This window comes from Carex rostrata, chromosome 25 (assembly GCF_964058835.1).
Source record: "Carex rostrata chromosome 25, lpCarRost1.2, whole genome shotgun sequence".
Taxonomy (NCBI): domain Eukaryota; kingdom Viridiplantae; phylum Streptophyta; class Magnoliopsida; order Poales; family Cyperaceae; genus Carex; species Carex rostrata.
Window position 1 is genome coordinate 5,343,180 of NC_135942.1, and position 16,853 is coordinate 5,360,032.

The window sequence follows — 16,853 nt, forward strand, 5'->3', positions numbered from 1 at the left end:
GCTATATATACCCCATTCTCTCCGACCTAACTATGTACCAACCACTAGTCTTTTTATCAAATAGAGAATATTACAGTTACAGAGAGGCCTGTTCGTTGAAAAACCTAATTTCTTCAATGGTAATTAAGGCGCCTACATACATGCATGCAATTCCTTTTGCTTTCTTTATAACATGCAGTTTGTTTTCAAGGTGCTAATTAGCTTGTATGCTTATTTCTTTTACCAGTCGATGTGCTCAGATAATTCCGAGATACTGTTTTTGAAATTTGAGAACCGTTGCCCATGCAAAGGTTGTCCAGCCCAAATTCGCCGCGCTATTGCCACTTTTGATGGTCTCTCTCTCTTCCTCCAATTTGATTATGCATTTGTGCTCTATGTTAATAAACACTACGTGTGTTTTATTATATATATTTGATATATATATATATATATATATAGTTATATACTTGACTTTAGTGTAGCCAAAATTACCTTTCTTTAATTAGTTCCAATGAAATTTCTGATAGTACAAACTTTGCTTCTTTTTTTGAATGCTTTCTGCAAGTATTATTATGTATATATATATTGATTCTATGGTTGAATTGTGAAAATATCATTAGGTGTTAGAGAAACAAGAAGTGTCGATTACAAGAAGGGAACTGCTGAATTGATTGTAAACGCAGAGATCGCAAAAAACCCGCAAAAACTCTGCAACTGGATTCTGAAGGAGACGAGGAAGCATGCATACGTCGACACATGCAACACATCTTACCTAGTAATTAATTAACTATATCATCTCTATCTTCCTTTTTATTATAGATGAAGCAACAAAGTAGTTATATATATTCTCAAACACTGAAATTAAAGCCTGATTTATATGAATTGAATCCCCTCAGAAACCACCAAGTAAAACAATTATCTTATACATATATATAATGGTGTTGTATATATATATATATGATCTGACAAATGATGTGTTAAATATTGGTTAAAGGATATTCAACCTTTCATATATAAGTTGAGCAAATTTAATGTTTTGATTAATATATATATATGAGACTAATCATGACACATATTCATTTTGTCACCTGATGCATGCATATTTATCACTTTTTTTTATCACTTATTGATATTAAAAATATCTCATGTACTTCCTCAACATGTGGAATGTTTAATACTTTAATATAATTGGAGACAAAAGATGTCACTTGTCTTTAATTAGTCTTTACCAGTTCTTTTTGCTTGTGCCAACACATCACTTGATGTGGCTGTTTTTTCTTCTTTAATTAATTAAATATTGTAACTCTGCTCTCGTTGGTTTCAGCATGAAGAAAGCCATTGCCATGGAGAGAGAAAAGAGAAAATATTTTTCAGGGAACACAGAGACCGGGAGATTCGTATTACTAAATACTACTAGATGAAACAAGAGAGTAGTATATATATATATATATATATATATTGCGGTATTTTATTATTGAGTGCTTAAATATTGTATTATTTGGAGTGTAGTACTGTTAAGGTTTTCAGATTTAATAAGGTTTGCTTGTAATATGCTTGGGATTCCGAGGAAGAGCCATATCGTGGACTAGAGGGGTCAGACCTCTCTAATTATCTCCAAGACAGAGCTGAGTACGATGCGATAGATGCTGCCTTTCTTGCTTCAGACCCTATCACTCAGTCCAGTTCTTCACATGCTAGTACCTCAGCAGCCCCTTAGATCCTTCTATTACATTTGTGCTTAAAATATTTTGTATTTTGTTCCCTTAGCAGCTATGTGCTTATGGCTTGTTGTTTTAGATATCTCTAAGTTGCTTCACAACTAGAGATCTTGTAATAATTGAACTAGTGTTTGACTTGTGTTTGTATGGACAAATTTGTTTCTAATGAAACAGGTGGTTTCACACCACTTTTATTAAAAAAAAAAAAAAAAAATTACTTGTAACATGCAATTAATGTGTGGGTAATATTTGCAAGTTTGCATCATTATATAGTTCTTAATTTGCTGAATTGCTGTTACTAAGTCATATATATATTCAACATTTCCTTGTTTTTTTTTTTTTTTTGCTTACTTCAAGCCCGTAGGCAAATTACAACATATATCATACTCCTTCCAATTACAATTACTCAGTACCCATAAAAGAAGTTTGCAAAAATAAAGGAAAAGTAAAACCTAAGTAGTCCCACCCATTTCCTCTTCCTAATTTTGCTAAACTAAAAATACAATCAAAATCCTTATAAACCTTAAAAAGCTCCCATGCCTTGTAAAATTCCTTGAATGCTCTCCAATCTGCTTCCATGGGAGGCCTTAATGAAGTCCAAGAATTTCCTTGTGGGAGTTAAGACTTTAACTACTCATTTCAATGTCAAAAATATCCTTTTGATAGCTGCTTTTGGAAATTTCATGGTAAACTCTATGCTGGTCAAAGCAGAAGCCTGACAATAATTAATTTGATTGTGTTGGAAATTTTGACAATAGATTCTCAGAATAATTTGACAATTCTGACAAACATTAAAATTAAATTTTAAAATCTAATAACTGAAATGTAATTATTTATACATCAGGAGGGTTTAATATTTTTATTTTTTGTGACTCCATCATGTATTCATTTTTTAAACGTTAATAACTTATAAAACTCAAATATCAAAGTAAAATTATTAGACCTGATCTATCTCATTTTCTCTATGCACATACAAAAGATTACGATATTTTGACTTTGTTTTAATCAGTATCAAGAGCTTGCAAAAAATACATTGAATTAAATAAATGTTGGATGTTGATTTTTCAACTAATTGATTGATATAAAAACAAAACCAAAAAAGTAATAAAAAAAAATTGTGCATGTAAGAAAATAATATATATTACATTTATAGTTTCATTTTAATATATAAGTTTTGAAATCTTTATTATTAGAACATAAAAAATTGGAGACATGCATCACAAAAAATAGAGGATTTGAGTTTTTGAACCCTTCTATTTATATATTATGTAGTCATATAGATATACGTGAAAAATAATAATAATAGTTGATGTAAAATTTGTTATTAGTTAAATAATATGAAAACTAGTTAATATACAATAATTCACATTTCATATTAGTTGATGGGATAAATCAAATGATATGTAAACTATATATGCAATGATCTCATCTATCGCCTATAGATCGCCTGTCGCTCTCACTTGCTATATATATGCAACGATATTTATACTATATTTATTTCTGACATCGTTATATGTCCTGATAATCTGATATTATATTTCGCTGACTTGATATCTTAGCTTAAATTAGTCGAGTACGAATCTTTTAATTAGCTGATTAGGCAGGGGCGGATCCAGTGTACTTTAGAGGGAGTAGTTGTCTTCCTTGAATTTTGAAGTTTTATACAAATTTATAGGTTCGGTTCGACTTGCTTCCCTCTGAAAATTTATTTGCCCTCCTTAATACTTTTGGTTTGTAATTAATGTTAAATTTAGGATTAAAATTATTATAAATTTGTTGAATTCTAATTGATAATTAGAATTAGAAGTCAGAGTATTGAAAATTAAAAGTCAGAGAGCATTGGAAATTAGAAACTAGAGCATTGTTTTTTTATCTAATACCTGATTAGCTAATAAATTTGAACCCGATTAACTATTTAAATCCAATTCGTTATTTTTTTACTCCTCCCTAACAAAAATTTTGGACCCGTCCCTGTTTTAGGGACCTTTGAAAACCTGCACTTGAATGGTAGCAACTTGTTAATTATTGTGTCTCACCTCAGACGTCAATAATACTATCTTAATTAAATCTCAACTAATTTTCTCACGGATTAATTTTAAACCTATGAAAATAATTTTACAATCAATACCAATAACTACATACCCCAATTAATAGAAAAAACTAGAGACAAAATCAAATATGTATCATTAAGCAATTAAAAAAAGGGTGGAATTTCATGTATACCTCTAAAAAACTTGGAAATTACGTATTACCCCCTCTAAAATTCATAATATCATATTCATCCTTCTAAACTTCAAAGACTCATAAATGTACCCATTTTAATGTCTTTTCTATTAAAACTTATTTTGAATTTACGAAGAACCCATTTTACCTTTTATTAAAATATAAAAATATGTAGCATGTTTAAGAAAAATATCAATCTTCTAATTGAATGATTTTTGAAGGCAAATAGATCATTTCTCTACCTTGACGCTTACACAGTGATATTTAGTTATATGTTTGTGTAAGCGTCAGAATTAGAGAAATAACTCATTTATCCTTCAAAGCTGATCAATTAGAAGACTGACATTTTGTTGAAACATGCTATTAGTTTTTATTTTATCAGAACTCCTACAATAGCACCTTGAAATAAAACGAACTGAATGGTGTATCTGTCCAGAGACGATCCCAGTCTTCCATCCAGCAGATCCAACCATTGTAAACTATTGTGTTGAATATAAGATATTATATATGTATTTTATGTATCTATTTGTGTACAAGTAAGGAATTAATTATAATTCAACCTGCTACATACAAAACCACACGGAATTTTCTCCCTTACTCGCCAGCGAATAATACGTGAATCCTCTCTTCTCTCTTCCTCCGTCTTCCATCAGAATTCGTATCCTCTGAGATATCTCAAACTTTGCGTGACTTTATAGAAAATCCCAACCGTTTAAATACGCTCCACACGAATCTCAAAGCACACATAATACAGACCCCCTACATCACCCCCGAATAGGCACCGGACACGTCGGTCACGCAAAAGTTGAGATATCTCAGAGGATACGCACTCCTTCCATCACCTCTCTCTTTTCTCTCTTTGAATCCTAAACCGATCTCCTTCCTCCGCCGCCAGATCGCTCTTTTCGCTCTTCGAGGCTGAGATATTCTCTTCGAATCCTAAACCTCCGCCGCCAGATACCTTTTCTCTCTTCGTTGGTGCCAGGTCCCTCTCTTCTCTCTTCGAATCCAAAACCTCTGCCGCCGCCAGATGCCTCTCTCTTGGGATCCTGTTTTCTCTCTTCGATTTGGCTCTCAATTGATTTTCGAATATGTTAACAACACAGATTTTAAACTTCTTTACCCCATTCTGACTGACTATGACATTCGTTACTACATCTATGAGCTTCTCAAGGTCCTAGCTTTTTCATTGTACCAGATGATTAACTGTGTTTGCAATTGTTTTTGGACACTGTTCAAAATATTTTTCTGAAGCCCAAGGCATATACAAATTTAAAATATTTGTTGTTCCTTTTTCATTAATCATATCTGGATATTTAACTGGAAGTTTTAATCGCTCTCAACATTCAACATTCTGTATGTAAGAAAAACATTGATGTCAGTATATTCATTTAAAAAAAGGGCAAACATGGGAAAAATGTAAACTATAATTCTTAATATATCTTTTTGTGAATTAATTTCAAATAAGCATTGCTTGCTTATATTTTTGGCAAAATGATTAAATTGGCGCTGGATTACTGCCACTCACAAGGGATAATGTACCGTGATGTTAAGCCACACAATGTGATGATAGATCATGAACTGAGAAAGCTTTGTCTCATTGACTGGGGACTTGCTGAGTTCTACCACCCTGGCAAGGAGTACAATGTCCGTGTTGCTTCAAAGCAAGTGCGTTATTTTGTTCCCTAAATTGCATCTCTGGTGTACTGTATTTGCCATTGAGGGACTTGGAAGTAATACTTGCAGCTTAATTTACTGTATTGTGCTCCATCATATTCCAGTTGCACTTCAGTGTTATTATATCAAAGTCTACATTCCAAAATGACACATGGTGACATGGATCACTGATATTTTTTTTTGTGAGTATTGTATTTTTGTTGTTGTTGTTTGCATGGTTTGGAAATTGTTTGATCTGATTTTTCAAGGGCATATTTCCTCTACTATATGGGATTACATTTAAATCATCTCTGTTGTCTATAATATTTGTATTTTATTTGTGTTTTCAATTAATCATCAGTAGATATTTTAATGCTTGTTACTTTGTTTTTCATATTTGACCTATAATAGGCTAGCAATGAACTTAATAGTTTCCTATGCTCTTGTTACTATTATTAAGTATAGTCGATTTCTGTCAGCTGGAAATATCATACAATGCGGAAAAGGATTTGAAATCCAACAGAAATGCTTTTGAGTTTTGAGGAGACAAATAATTTCCCAATTTAATTGCTAGAATTTCCCAATTTAATTGCTAGAATTTCCTAATTTAATTGTTATAATATTTTCCTGGAAAAATCAGCGTGTTAGAATTTTCAGAAATGGTAGAATTTTAATTCAAGTTAAGGGTATTTTTTTGGCAGTCTTATTTTCATCTTGGTATATTTTATATTTAACTAATGTGTTTTCTTTTAACTTTTTATTGAAATATTTTAATGAATCGATACAAATTAAATCTTGTAGGGAATTAATGTAATATTGTTAATTCCCACCGCATCGCGTGGGTACTTGACTAGTTTTTAATAAAGGATAAAATTAGTCCTTCATAAATTTAAAATGAGTTTTAATAGAAAAGACAATAAAATGGGTAAATTTGTGAGCTTTTGAAGTTTATAAAGGTATATATGATATTATGAATTTTAAATGGGGAGATACGTAATTTTCCATGTTTTTGAGGGGTATACATGAAATCCTCCAAAAATAAATTTGATAATATGTGATATAAATCACTGTTAATATACTCTAAATCGGTAATATGTGGTATAAACCACTGTTAATATACTCTAAACTGATATTTTATCACTGTTAATATACTCTAAAACGGTAATATGCTCTAACCACATATTCAGACCGAATATAGATTTTCTAATCGAATTGCAATCGAATAGGAAAATTCGACCGAACATTCGGATGAATAGACCAAATATTACTACACTGGTATGTTGAATGTCGAATATAGTAAATTTATGGTGTGTCATGTAAAACGGCTTTTCTTCGGCCAGCTATCCATTTCTTCCAGCCTATTTAATTATTTGAATATGACGAGTATTAAATACAAATTAATTTTAAAATATTTATTTTTTAAACAAATAATTTCTTTGTTTTTTGTTTTTGAAGAGTAGTTATTTCCGAATTTCAATCTTAGTTTTTGCAACAAGAATACACCTGGCAAGAGCCAGAACCTCGCAGAAAAAAAAGGGACAAAAATCTATTACCTAGTAAAGAAGGCAGATATAGACATGTAGTTTGCTCTGAACATTTATTATCTAATTTTCTCAATCTACGAAAAAAAAATATTATTGAAGCAAAAAAAAAATTCAATATACAAAGCATTTCAAAAAACACCATGTAGGCATGCATACGCAGCAATACTGTCCATCCACAAGCTCTAATCTTACCAAGATTTCTCATAACAAACTCCAAGTAATCGGGCCTTGCTCTATACACCACAATACCACATCAAACAGCATTTCAACAAACATCTAATATACATGCCGAAAAGAATCTCTACCCTCTACAATTCTACAAACCAACCATATAAGAACCAAGCACTACCGAGGGGGATCCCGCTCACCGGAATCTAGTTGGAGATTGACCCCGTGGAAGCGCAAGGCATTGAAAATAGCCCAGACCTTGCTCTCGTTCTTGAACCCTTTCTTCTCAATCTCCTTGGAAGGATTGGCATAGATAGGCTCCCGGTGGAGGCCGTCGACCTTGAGTTGCACGGCGAGCACTTCTCCCACAGCCGCAGCGGCCTTGACGTTGCACGCGCGGCCACAGTCCATCCCGTCCTTGAGCGCCTTCTCAACGGAGGAGGCGCTCACTGCCACGCGGCCGGTCTTGCGGTCCACCACGTTGGCAGTGATGTGCTTGAGAGAGATGAAGAGGCCTAGGACGTAGCGCTTTGTTATTGGCAGAGGCGGCAGCAGCCTATTCATTTTCATATGAGAATTGAGATCTGTACTAAATTTGACTTATCGATGTTTTATAGATACTAGAACTTTGGGCTGGCCCATTATTATAGAATGAAGCGGTATTGGATTGGGTTTATAACTTTGGTCTGGCCCATTATTATAGATTGAAGCGGTATTGGATTGGGTTTATAACTTTGGGCAGGCCCATTATTATAGATTGAAGAGGTATTGGATTGGGTTTACAACTTTGGTCGGGCCCATTATTATCTCAGTATGTTAGATCAATTATTAATTGAGCCCAACCAAATTCTTATTGGACCGGTTTATCCGAATCGATGATATCCGCAACAGTACAGCTGCACAGCACGTGTCTGAAAGCAGCTCATAGCCTAAATCTTTTATTTTTAAGAAATTAATTAAATTTGAAAAACAGATTGATTTTTTTTTTCAGTGGTTTGGTTCCTTTAGAATAATTTAGGGACTGAGTTACAATTTCCCATAAAACAAGCTAAATCTGGAGATATATAGTGAGTTATAATTGATACTAACCATTTGAGACGCTTATCCTCTACAAGATCTACACTTCGTCCTTTTTTTCTGAGAGAAGAAGCAATACTTGATGCAGTGCCATCTAACACTTCATCTAACGGGAACACTATGTCATCTACCTTATGTGATAGGTCAGGCAATAGCGCCTTCTCCTTTAGCAACTGCCATACAAACACATATAATACCAGCTGTGAACACAAGTCGAACTGATACAATTTAATAAATTTTATTAAAGGGGGCTACTTTGCTCAAATGAAGCAATTGTTGTACCAATTAGTTTGCTTCTCTCTCTGCTGGGTGATGAATGCTGGTAAAGAGCCATTACAGATAACAATATGGATCAACCTATATTGTTTTTACTATCTAAAATTTGGCTAAACTTCATGCCAACGCATCAATTAATCGGTATCTTAGGCATAAGACCAAATAAGGACATATCAGGAAAAAAAAAAAAAAAAAAAAAAAAAAAAAAAAACAAAAACAAAAACAAAAACAAAAACAAAAACAAAAACAAAAAATTGGCAATTCACGTACCAGAACAATGACTTCGGAAAAATTATTTAGGTGTGTTTAGGGGCAGTATTATAGGTTTTAGGCCATATGACTAAGGATTTGGGGTCAAGGACGCAAAGCTTAAGAATTTGGCCCTTACGATCTACAGTGTAGGCATAATATAGTTAGTATATTATTAGTATTATTACTATTATTAGAGGTACCATTATTACTATTAGTAGTACTACTACTATTATTATTTTATTATTATGTACTTCACCTTGTGACCATGATTGGGTTTCATTTATAGCCTACCCCGACTTGTTTAAGAGTAAAGACTTGGTTGTTGTTGTAGTGATCTAACTGAACATAATCTGGATCAACACCTATCACAATCAGTGGCGTAGCTAGGATTTGAGCCAGGAGTGGGCAGAATAATCCAACAATAGATACAAAATTTTCAACAAATTCAACGATTTATACAATGATCTGATAAGTCCAACAATTCACCAAGAAATATGAAAATTTCCAAAAAATTCAACAATTCAAGAATTCATCTATTGATCTAATAACTTTAACAATCCAACAATAAGTACGAAATTTTCAAGCCAATGACATTGAAGCGAGCAATCCTCTACTCAATTTTATCCAATTTGAGTAGAATGAAAACATATTTGTACTCAATTTTATCCAACTCACTAGTTGCAACTGATTTTATCAATTTATAAACATAAATTAAATAGAGTTAGGTTTCAAACCGTCAATCTGTCGCTAGAGCAGGGTCTGCCTCCGTGAATCAGCGAGCAGGGTTGAATGCTTCGCTCTGAATCGCCTCCGTGCTTCGCTTTGAATAGCCTCCGTAAACCCTTTGCTTTGAACCGCCGCTGCAGCTCTGCTTCTTTCTTTTGAATCAGCGAAGGGTTGAACAGGCCGCGCCTCTGCTTCTTTCTATTGATAGGGAATCTCACCTCTGCTTCTTTCTTTGAACGGGCCACGCCAAGGAATTAATTGGGCTTCTTGCACTTGATTGGCTGATTGCAATTATTCTATTCCTAATTGGCTGATTGCAATTATTCTATTCCTAAATTAAAGGTAGGAATTAATTGGGCCACACCAAGGGTTGTGGGCTGCAGAGGCCAGAGGGAGGCAACAAATAATTTAGAGGTAGGCAAAGGCTGAAAATACTATATCCGGTCCAAAAAAATTCAATTTCCAGGGGTAGGCAACTGCCCACCCCTGCAAAGAGCTGGCTCCGCTACTGATCACAATAACATAATCCAGCCTTCACCTATTAATCACACTCCCCCCAACAAACAACACATGCAGAAGGAAAGAGAGAGGCTATGGTACTATGCATAGCTTGGATTGATCATGGATCAATATCTCCATTTTCAAAGTCCAAATAGTCAATCTAAACCGTTCAACATGATCATCATATAAAAATGTACTTGTAGATCAAATTTTACATATTTTACAAACTTTTTTACTATTATTTTAGATATGTAGAAAAGAAAATCACATGATCTAAAAATTGTAGATCATTCAAAAGTACTGATTTTCTACTTATCTAAAAAATAGTAAAGAAATTCTAAAAAATGCAAAATTTAGTGGCAAATACGTTTTCATATGGAGATCATGTTGGACGGTTCAGATCGACAATTTGAACATTGAAAACAAAGATATTGATCCATAGTACGGACCAATCTGTGCTATGCATAGTACCATACCCTCACTCAATAAACAAATAGAGGAGTCTCTCATCTAAAATTCTTACTTCAACTATAACAGCATCACCAAAACCAAAACCGCATGCTGGAATGTCATCACTGCCAAATGTGGAAAGTAGTCTGTCATATCTGCCACCACCACAGATCGCACGCAACTTACCCTGCCTATCAAATGCCTGCCAAATACAATTTCAAAAGAAGTTATAAAAGAGGTATAGAGCTATAACAAGAACATTACTGTCAGATCTCAATAGCCCATGGTAGTGCCTTTTCAGTAATTGTATTCAGGTAATGATAAATACTGGTAAGTTGTGGAAGCACAAATCCTGCTGCATAATGCATCGTTACCACTAAGATATATCTCATTGAGCTATCATTTAAGTTTAATTCTGACTCTTGGTTGATTAGGGTATAAACTGAGACTCAATACAAACAGATTTGACCAATCTTAAATGTCAAAATTCATAGGAGATTCTTTCAATGCATCTATGGATAATATAACACTGAATGGATTCACCGGAGCGAACCGTAAAAAAATAATAATAATAAGATTAGTTGGTCATAATTTCTTGTTTAAATAAACAAGAGAAAGAGAAGTAAACAAAAGGTAAAAGAAAACAACCCAAGGTCTAATTTAATTGAAGCTCCTTGATACAAAAAGCATGAAAAGCAAGAAACAAAGCCAAAAATCTAGAGTTATAACTGCTACATATCAGGGTTGACTTGACTTACCACTTGCCGACTCACCTGTCAGGTTTATTGACCCACTGGTGGTCAGGTCAACCAAAATATTGTTCTAAATAAATATTTTGGACCAACGCTAACTTAACCTTGGTATTTCATATACAACATCATAAATATAAAATATGCACATGTTTGGCTGTCATAAGCTTCTAATCCTAAATTTAAAGTCTCAATGAATACTACGTTATTGCATTTGGTCTTCAATTTTGGTGCTCAGTAGACTTAGTTTATGGCAATTAATTACATGGATATTAAAAAAAAATAGAGTTGTTTAAACCTCAAAAACAATTCCTGTGTAGTAGGCAAGGCCACAAACAACAGATGCATCAAAACAAATCCAGTCAGCATAACCATAGCTCTCAGCAAGAGAAAATAGCTTTTTCAACTCAGAAACAGCTTCTCCCTCAGAACCCAACACCTCTATAAATACAAAAGATATCTCAAATTATATACCAAATAGAAAGTTGCAGCTTCAACAGAAAGAAAGGAAAATAATATTATAAAAGGAAAGTTGAGCAAAACCTTCAAGCTTCGATAATGACTTGAGGGAAAGCACTTCAATTATTCCATTAACTGCTTTGATTGAAACGCCTAATGAAACCAACTCCTTCTCCATCTCTTCTCTTGTAATTTTGCCAAGCTGGTACGCATAAAAAATGGCAAGTACATGAACCAAACAACATGAACAGATAATATATAATATTTTAATATGGCATAGACAGAAGCTTACCTTGTCAACAATTACACAGACTTGGGTAAAAAGATTTTCTGGAATAGCATACATCTGTAGCACTGCTTGTAAAACCTGTACAAAAAGATAATTAAAGCCTAAGAACAGATAACACCTGTCTAAATAAATCTGGATAACATGGACATGAATCATAAGATCAATGAAAAGATATTGAGGAAATTACCTTTCGGCTAGATACCCTAATCCCCACATCTGACGATTTTATCCCAAGCCTCTCAAATAATAACACAACTGCTTGGATGAGCTCTGTCTCAGCCTGTATGGAAAATTGTACAGAATATTCAAACTAACGAACTCAAGGATTACATAAATCTCTACTGGACAAGTCAAATGCAGCTGGAAATACTTTTGCTTACCTCAGCCTTAACCGTCAACTTTTGACTGAATTTAAAAAATGTTATATATGTGAAACTCCGAACTTCTGGCTGTTCAGCCAGCATTTACCAGGAAAATGACAATCATAACTCAAAAGTAACACTTGATCAATAAACTCATTAGTATTATAAAGAGTCATTAGTTAAAAATTAGTTATCCATACCCGAACTTTAGAAACCCCAAAAATATCCATGTTCCATTGGTAATGCTCTCTCCTCCTCTCCCTTGTCATTCTTTCATACCGCCAGCACTGCCCTATCGTAAACCACTTCAGAGGAAGGGACACAGATTTTCTAACAAAATAAATTTCAGATAAAAGGGTAAATATTGGTGTTTATAAATTTCAAAAGGAACCCACGAAAAGAAGAAGTGTGACTGTACCCTTGCTTTATCACTAGCCGTGCCAGTGAAGGGGTTATCTCGGGACGAAGCACAACACGTCTTCCCCCTTTATCCTCAAAATTGTACAGCTACGATAAAAATGCCACTTTGTTAACCTTTTCAGACAAAATACCAACTTTTTGTTCAGACATAACTGAATAGATCAGTTTGGAAAATAGAAAAATCGATCTTACATTAAGAGACAATTTTGTCTACTTTGGTAGCAAAAGCACTGATTTGAAATTTTAATAAGATTAAAATGCAGTCTGCGGTGCATTTGCTATTTATGTGTTGGTCCTTAAAAGTTCAAAGTTCTATTCTTTGGTCCTCATCATCATAATTTTCATTCAATAAAGAGATGAAAATTATAATTTTCAGTCAACAATGTTGTTAAAATAAATTATTTTAACATTCATCTTCCAATAGAATGCTGGTTACATTTCATTACATCCTTTGCCTGATAGATGAACCATTTTGACAGAACAACAATCGTAGTGACCACAAAATGCAGTATAATGATTTTAGTAGGGCATAAGTATGAATCTTCAAGGCACAGATATGAACTCAACTCAGTGATAATTTAGAGCATTTGTGTACTTTAGTGCTCTGAAGGCTAAGCTTCAACTTCACATACAAATATAAGAAATGAAGGAAGAAGTACCTGCTGAGTTATCTCTTCACCAGCTTTTCTTATAAAGAGTGCTTCTGATTCAAGCACTGGGAAATCAATCTCCTCAAAGGACAGAAAAATGAAGTTTCAATTTTAAATGAGTTCAGATGATCGCATAATTTTAAGTGAATTGGATTGTTAGACTGACAAGTGAGGACCAATTGCGGCTTGTTCCGAAATGTAACATTCCAATCAATAAAATACTACTGGATTGGCACTCCACATGATCAGCAAGAATACAGCTGACAAGGCCCGGTCCTTTGGAAGTATGATAGATTTTGTAACAATTTGATCTTCCGTTTTTTGAGAAAAAATAATGGTTTGCTTGTATTGATGTGTAATATATTTGATCTAAATAAACAGAACCTCGCAGAAAAAAAAAAAACGGACAAAAATCTATTTCGTAATAAAGAAGGCAGATATAGACATATATTTGCTCTGAAAATTATTATCTAATTTTCTCAATCTACAAAAAAAAAATTCTCAATCTACGAAGCATTTCAACAAACACCATGTAGGCATGCATACGCGTCAATACCGTCCATCCACAAGCTCTAATCTTACCAAGATTTCTCATAACAAACTCTAAGTAACCGGGCCTTGCTCTATACACCACAATACCACATCAAACAGCATTTCAACAAACACCTACTAGACATGCCGAAAAGAATCTCTACCCTCTACAATTCTACAAACCAACCATATAAGAACCAAGCACTACCGAGGGGGATCCCGCTCACCGGAATCTAGTTGGAGATTGACCCCGTGGAAGCGCAAGGCATTGAAAATAGCCCAGACCTTGCTCTCATTCTTGAACCCTTTCTTCTCAATCTCCTTGGAAGGATTGGCATAGATAGGCTCCCGGTGGAGGCCGTCAACCTTGAGTCGCACGGCGAGCACTTCTCCCACAGCCGCAGCGGCCTTGACGTTGCACGCGCGGCCACAGTCCATCCCGTCCTTGAGCGACTTCTCAACGGAGGAGGCGCTCACTGCCACGCGGCCGGTCTTGCGGTCCACCACGTTGGCAGTGATGTGCTTGAGGGAGATGAAGAGGCCCAGGACGTAGCGCTTTGTTATTGGCAGAGGCGGTAGCAACCTATTCATTTTCATCTTACAACGTTGGCAGTGAGATCCCTGTACTAAATTTGACTTCTCGATATTTTATAGCAAATCGTATCCTCTACATTAACTCAAAAAGAAACAGAGTCAATCCCGAGCCCTTTAATATTAATGCAAATTAAGTTTGTACGAATCTTAAGGTAGATTGAATGTTCGAGATGCATTAACTTAAAAGATTCTCTTTTGGTTAATGCAGAGGATACGAAATCATTTATAGATACTATAAATTTGGGCTGACCCATTATTATAGATTGAAGCTGTATTGGATTGGGCTTATAACTTTGGGCTGGCCCGTTATTATAGAATAAAGCGGTATTGGATTGGATTTATTACTTTGGGCTGGCTCATTATTATAGATTGAAGCCGTATTAGATTGGGTTATAATTTTGAGCTGGCCTATTATTATATAATGTAGCGGTATTAGATTGGGTTCGTAACTTTGGGCTGGCCCATTATTATCTCAGTATGTTGGATCAATTATTGATCGAGCCGAACCAAATTATTATTGGGCCGGTTTATCCAAATCGATGATATCCGCAACAGTACAGCTGCACAGCACGTGTCTAAAAGCAGCCCATAGCCTAAATCTTTTATTTTTAAGAAATTAATTAAATTTGAAAAACAGATTGATTTTTTTTTTCAGTGCTTTGGTTCCTTTAGAATAATTTTAGGGACTGAATTAATTGTTCTGTCTCTAAAATTATCATTATATACTTGAGTAATATGCTACATAAAATATGCGAATTATAGGGACCAACTTATTGATTTGGTCTATGTAGTGCATCTTAATGTAATTTAGTTTTTTTTAATTTAGTTTGATTTATTTAATTAGTTTAACTTAGTCTATTTTAATTTAATTAAATTTAGTTACATTCATGGCTAATTCAGTTTAATTTAATTAAGTTCCCCATCTTACGGTTAATAAGTCAGCATTTTTCTCAACCTCAGTTTTTCTACCGAAAATTAAAATTGAAAAAAAAATAATGATAAATGAATTTACTGAAAAATTAACATAATAACTTAATTTGCAGAAAAAAAAATATAATAAAATATTTTGTTGACAACTAATTTTTTTTAGTCTATATAAATTAATTTGCAAGCTGGAGAAATCCAACAAAAAATTGTAAATAAAAATTCAGATTTTAAACATGTATAAATTTTGATATGATACTCTCATTTTATATTATGATTTCATTCTGAAAAACTCGCGAAGAGATCTATACGAATTTTAGGTCCTGTTCGAGAAATTCCATTTTTGTAGCCATACAAAATTGTTTTACGTCCTAAAAATTAAGTTTAAGTTTTTTATATTCGGCGAGTACTGCATATGCGATATGTAGTTGTATGTGCGGACTTATATATGTGGATTTTAAATGAAAATTTATATATATATAAACATGTGTACATTAATATATGATATAAACAACATTTAATATACTATAAATTAGTATTTTTATCACTATTTATATATTCTAAACTGTTAATATACTCTAAATCGGTAATATGTGATATAAATCATTGTTAATATACTCTAAACTAGTATTTTTATCACTGTTAAATATATACTCTAAACTAGAGAAACTGAATACGAATATTCGACCGAATATTACTGCAATATTTGCATCAAGATATATTACACTTGACATGAGCAAGTGCGTAATCCTCCGAGATATCTCAATTTTTGCGTGACCGATGTTTCCGGTGCCTATTCGGGGATAGCGCAGGGGCCAGGGGGCCAGTATTATTTTTGCTTTGAGATTCGTGCAAAGCTATTTATACGGTTGAGAGATTCCAAAAAGTCACGCAAAATTTGAGATATCTCAGAGGATGCGAATTCCCTCTTGCTATGGTCCCACCTGCCACGCTGTCCACCTCTCGCCCCAACGAATCAACCTCATCAGTCAAAGACCGTGAGGGAAATTACGCTCAAAAAATTGGAGCTATGCTGTTTGGACGGATATATATTTGCGAAGATTACGCGGAAGGAAGAGAAGGTTACAAATCGGGTTATCGGATTTTTATTAGGGTAACCCGGAACTTTGCTTGTTACCCGAAAACACTTCGCCTCTCAATTTTTCTGTCAAATCCCATGGACCATTGAAATATCAATCATGCTAAAATGGAGCACCAAATCAATTAGAGAGCTCAAAAAGATGCGACCGGATGTAGCACCAGATTATAGAGTATATAAAATCAATTCAAAAGTCCGTAAATTTA

General features: G+C 34.0%; 3 protein-coding genes across 3 annotated transcripts; 1 reads left to right on the plus strand and 2 right to left on the minus strand.

The window, feature by feature from the left end:
- Nucleotides 1-1,456, plus strand: LOC144576076 (uncharacterized). Its single transcript, XM_078326326.1, has 4 exons — nt 1-119; nt 227-332; nt 600-754; nt 1,304-1,456. Exons 1-4 carry the CDS (start codon nt 33-35, stop codon nt 1,394-1,396), a joined length of 441 nt encoding a protein of 146 aa, XP_078182452.1. The 5' UTR covers nt 1-32; the 3' UTR covers nt 1,397-1,456.
- Nucleotides 1,457-7,248: 5,792 nt separating this feature from the next.
- LOC144576077 (Ribosomal L18p/L5e family protein) lies at nt 7,249-14,656 on the minus strand. The gene is made up of 2 exons (XM_078326327.1): nt 14,214-14,656; nt 7,249-7,465 (listed from the first exon to the last, which is right to left on the minus strand). Exon 1 carries the CDS (start codon nt 14,625-14,627, stop codon nt 14,235-14,237), a length of 393 nt encoding a protein of 130 aa, XP_078182453.1. The 5' UTR covers nt 14,628-14,656; the 3' UTR covers nt 7,249-7,465; nt 14,214-14,234.
- On the minus strand, nt 7,463-13,534 carry LOC144576075 (histidine--tRNA ligase, chloroplastic/mitochondrial-like). Its single transcript, XM_078326325.1, has 10 exons — nt 13,509-13,534; nt 12,848-12,936; nt 12,630-12,759; nt 12,255-12,347; nt 12,071-12,145; nt 11,863-11,980; nt 11,618-11,760; nt 10,644-10,772; nt 8,378-8,538; nt 7,463-7,844 (listed from the first exon to the last, which is right to left on the minus strand). The coding sequence occupies exons 3-10, from the start codon at nt 12,696-12,698 to the stop codon at nt 7,466-7,468; spliced, it is 1,167 nt and encodes a 388-aa protein (XP_078182451.1). The 5' UTR covers nt 12,699-12,759; nt 12,848-12,936; nt 13,509-13,534; the 3' UTR covers nt 7,463-7,465.
- Nucleotides 14,657-16,853: the final 2,197 nt, after the last annotated feature.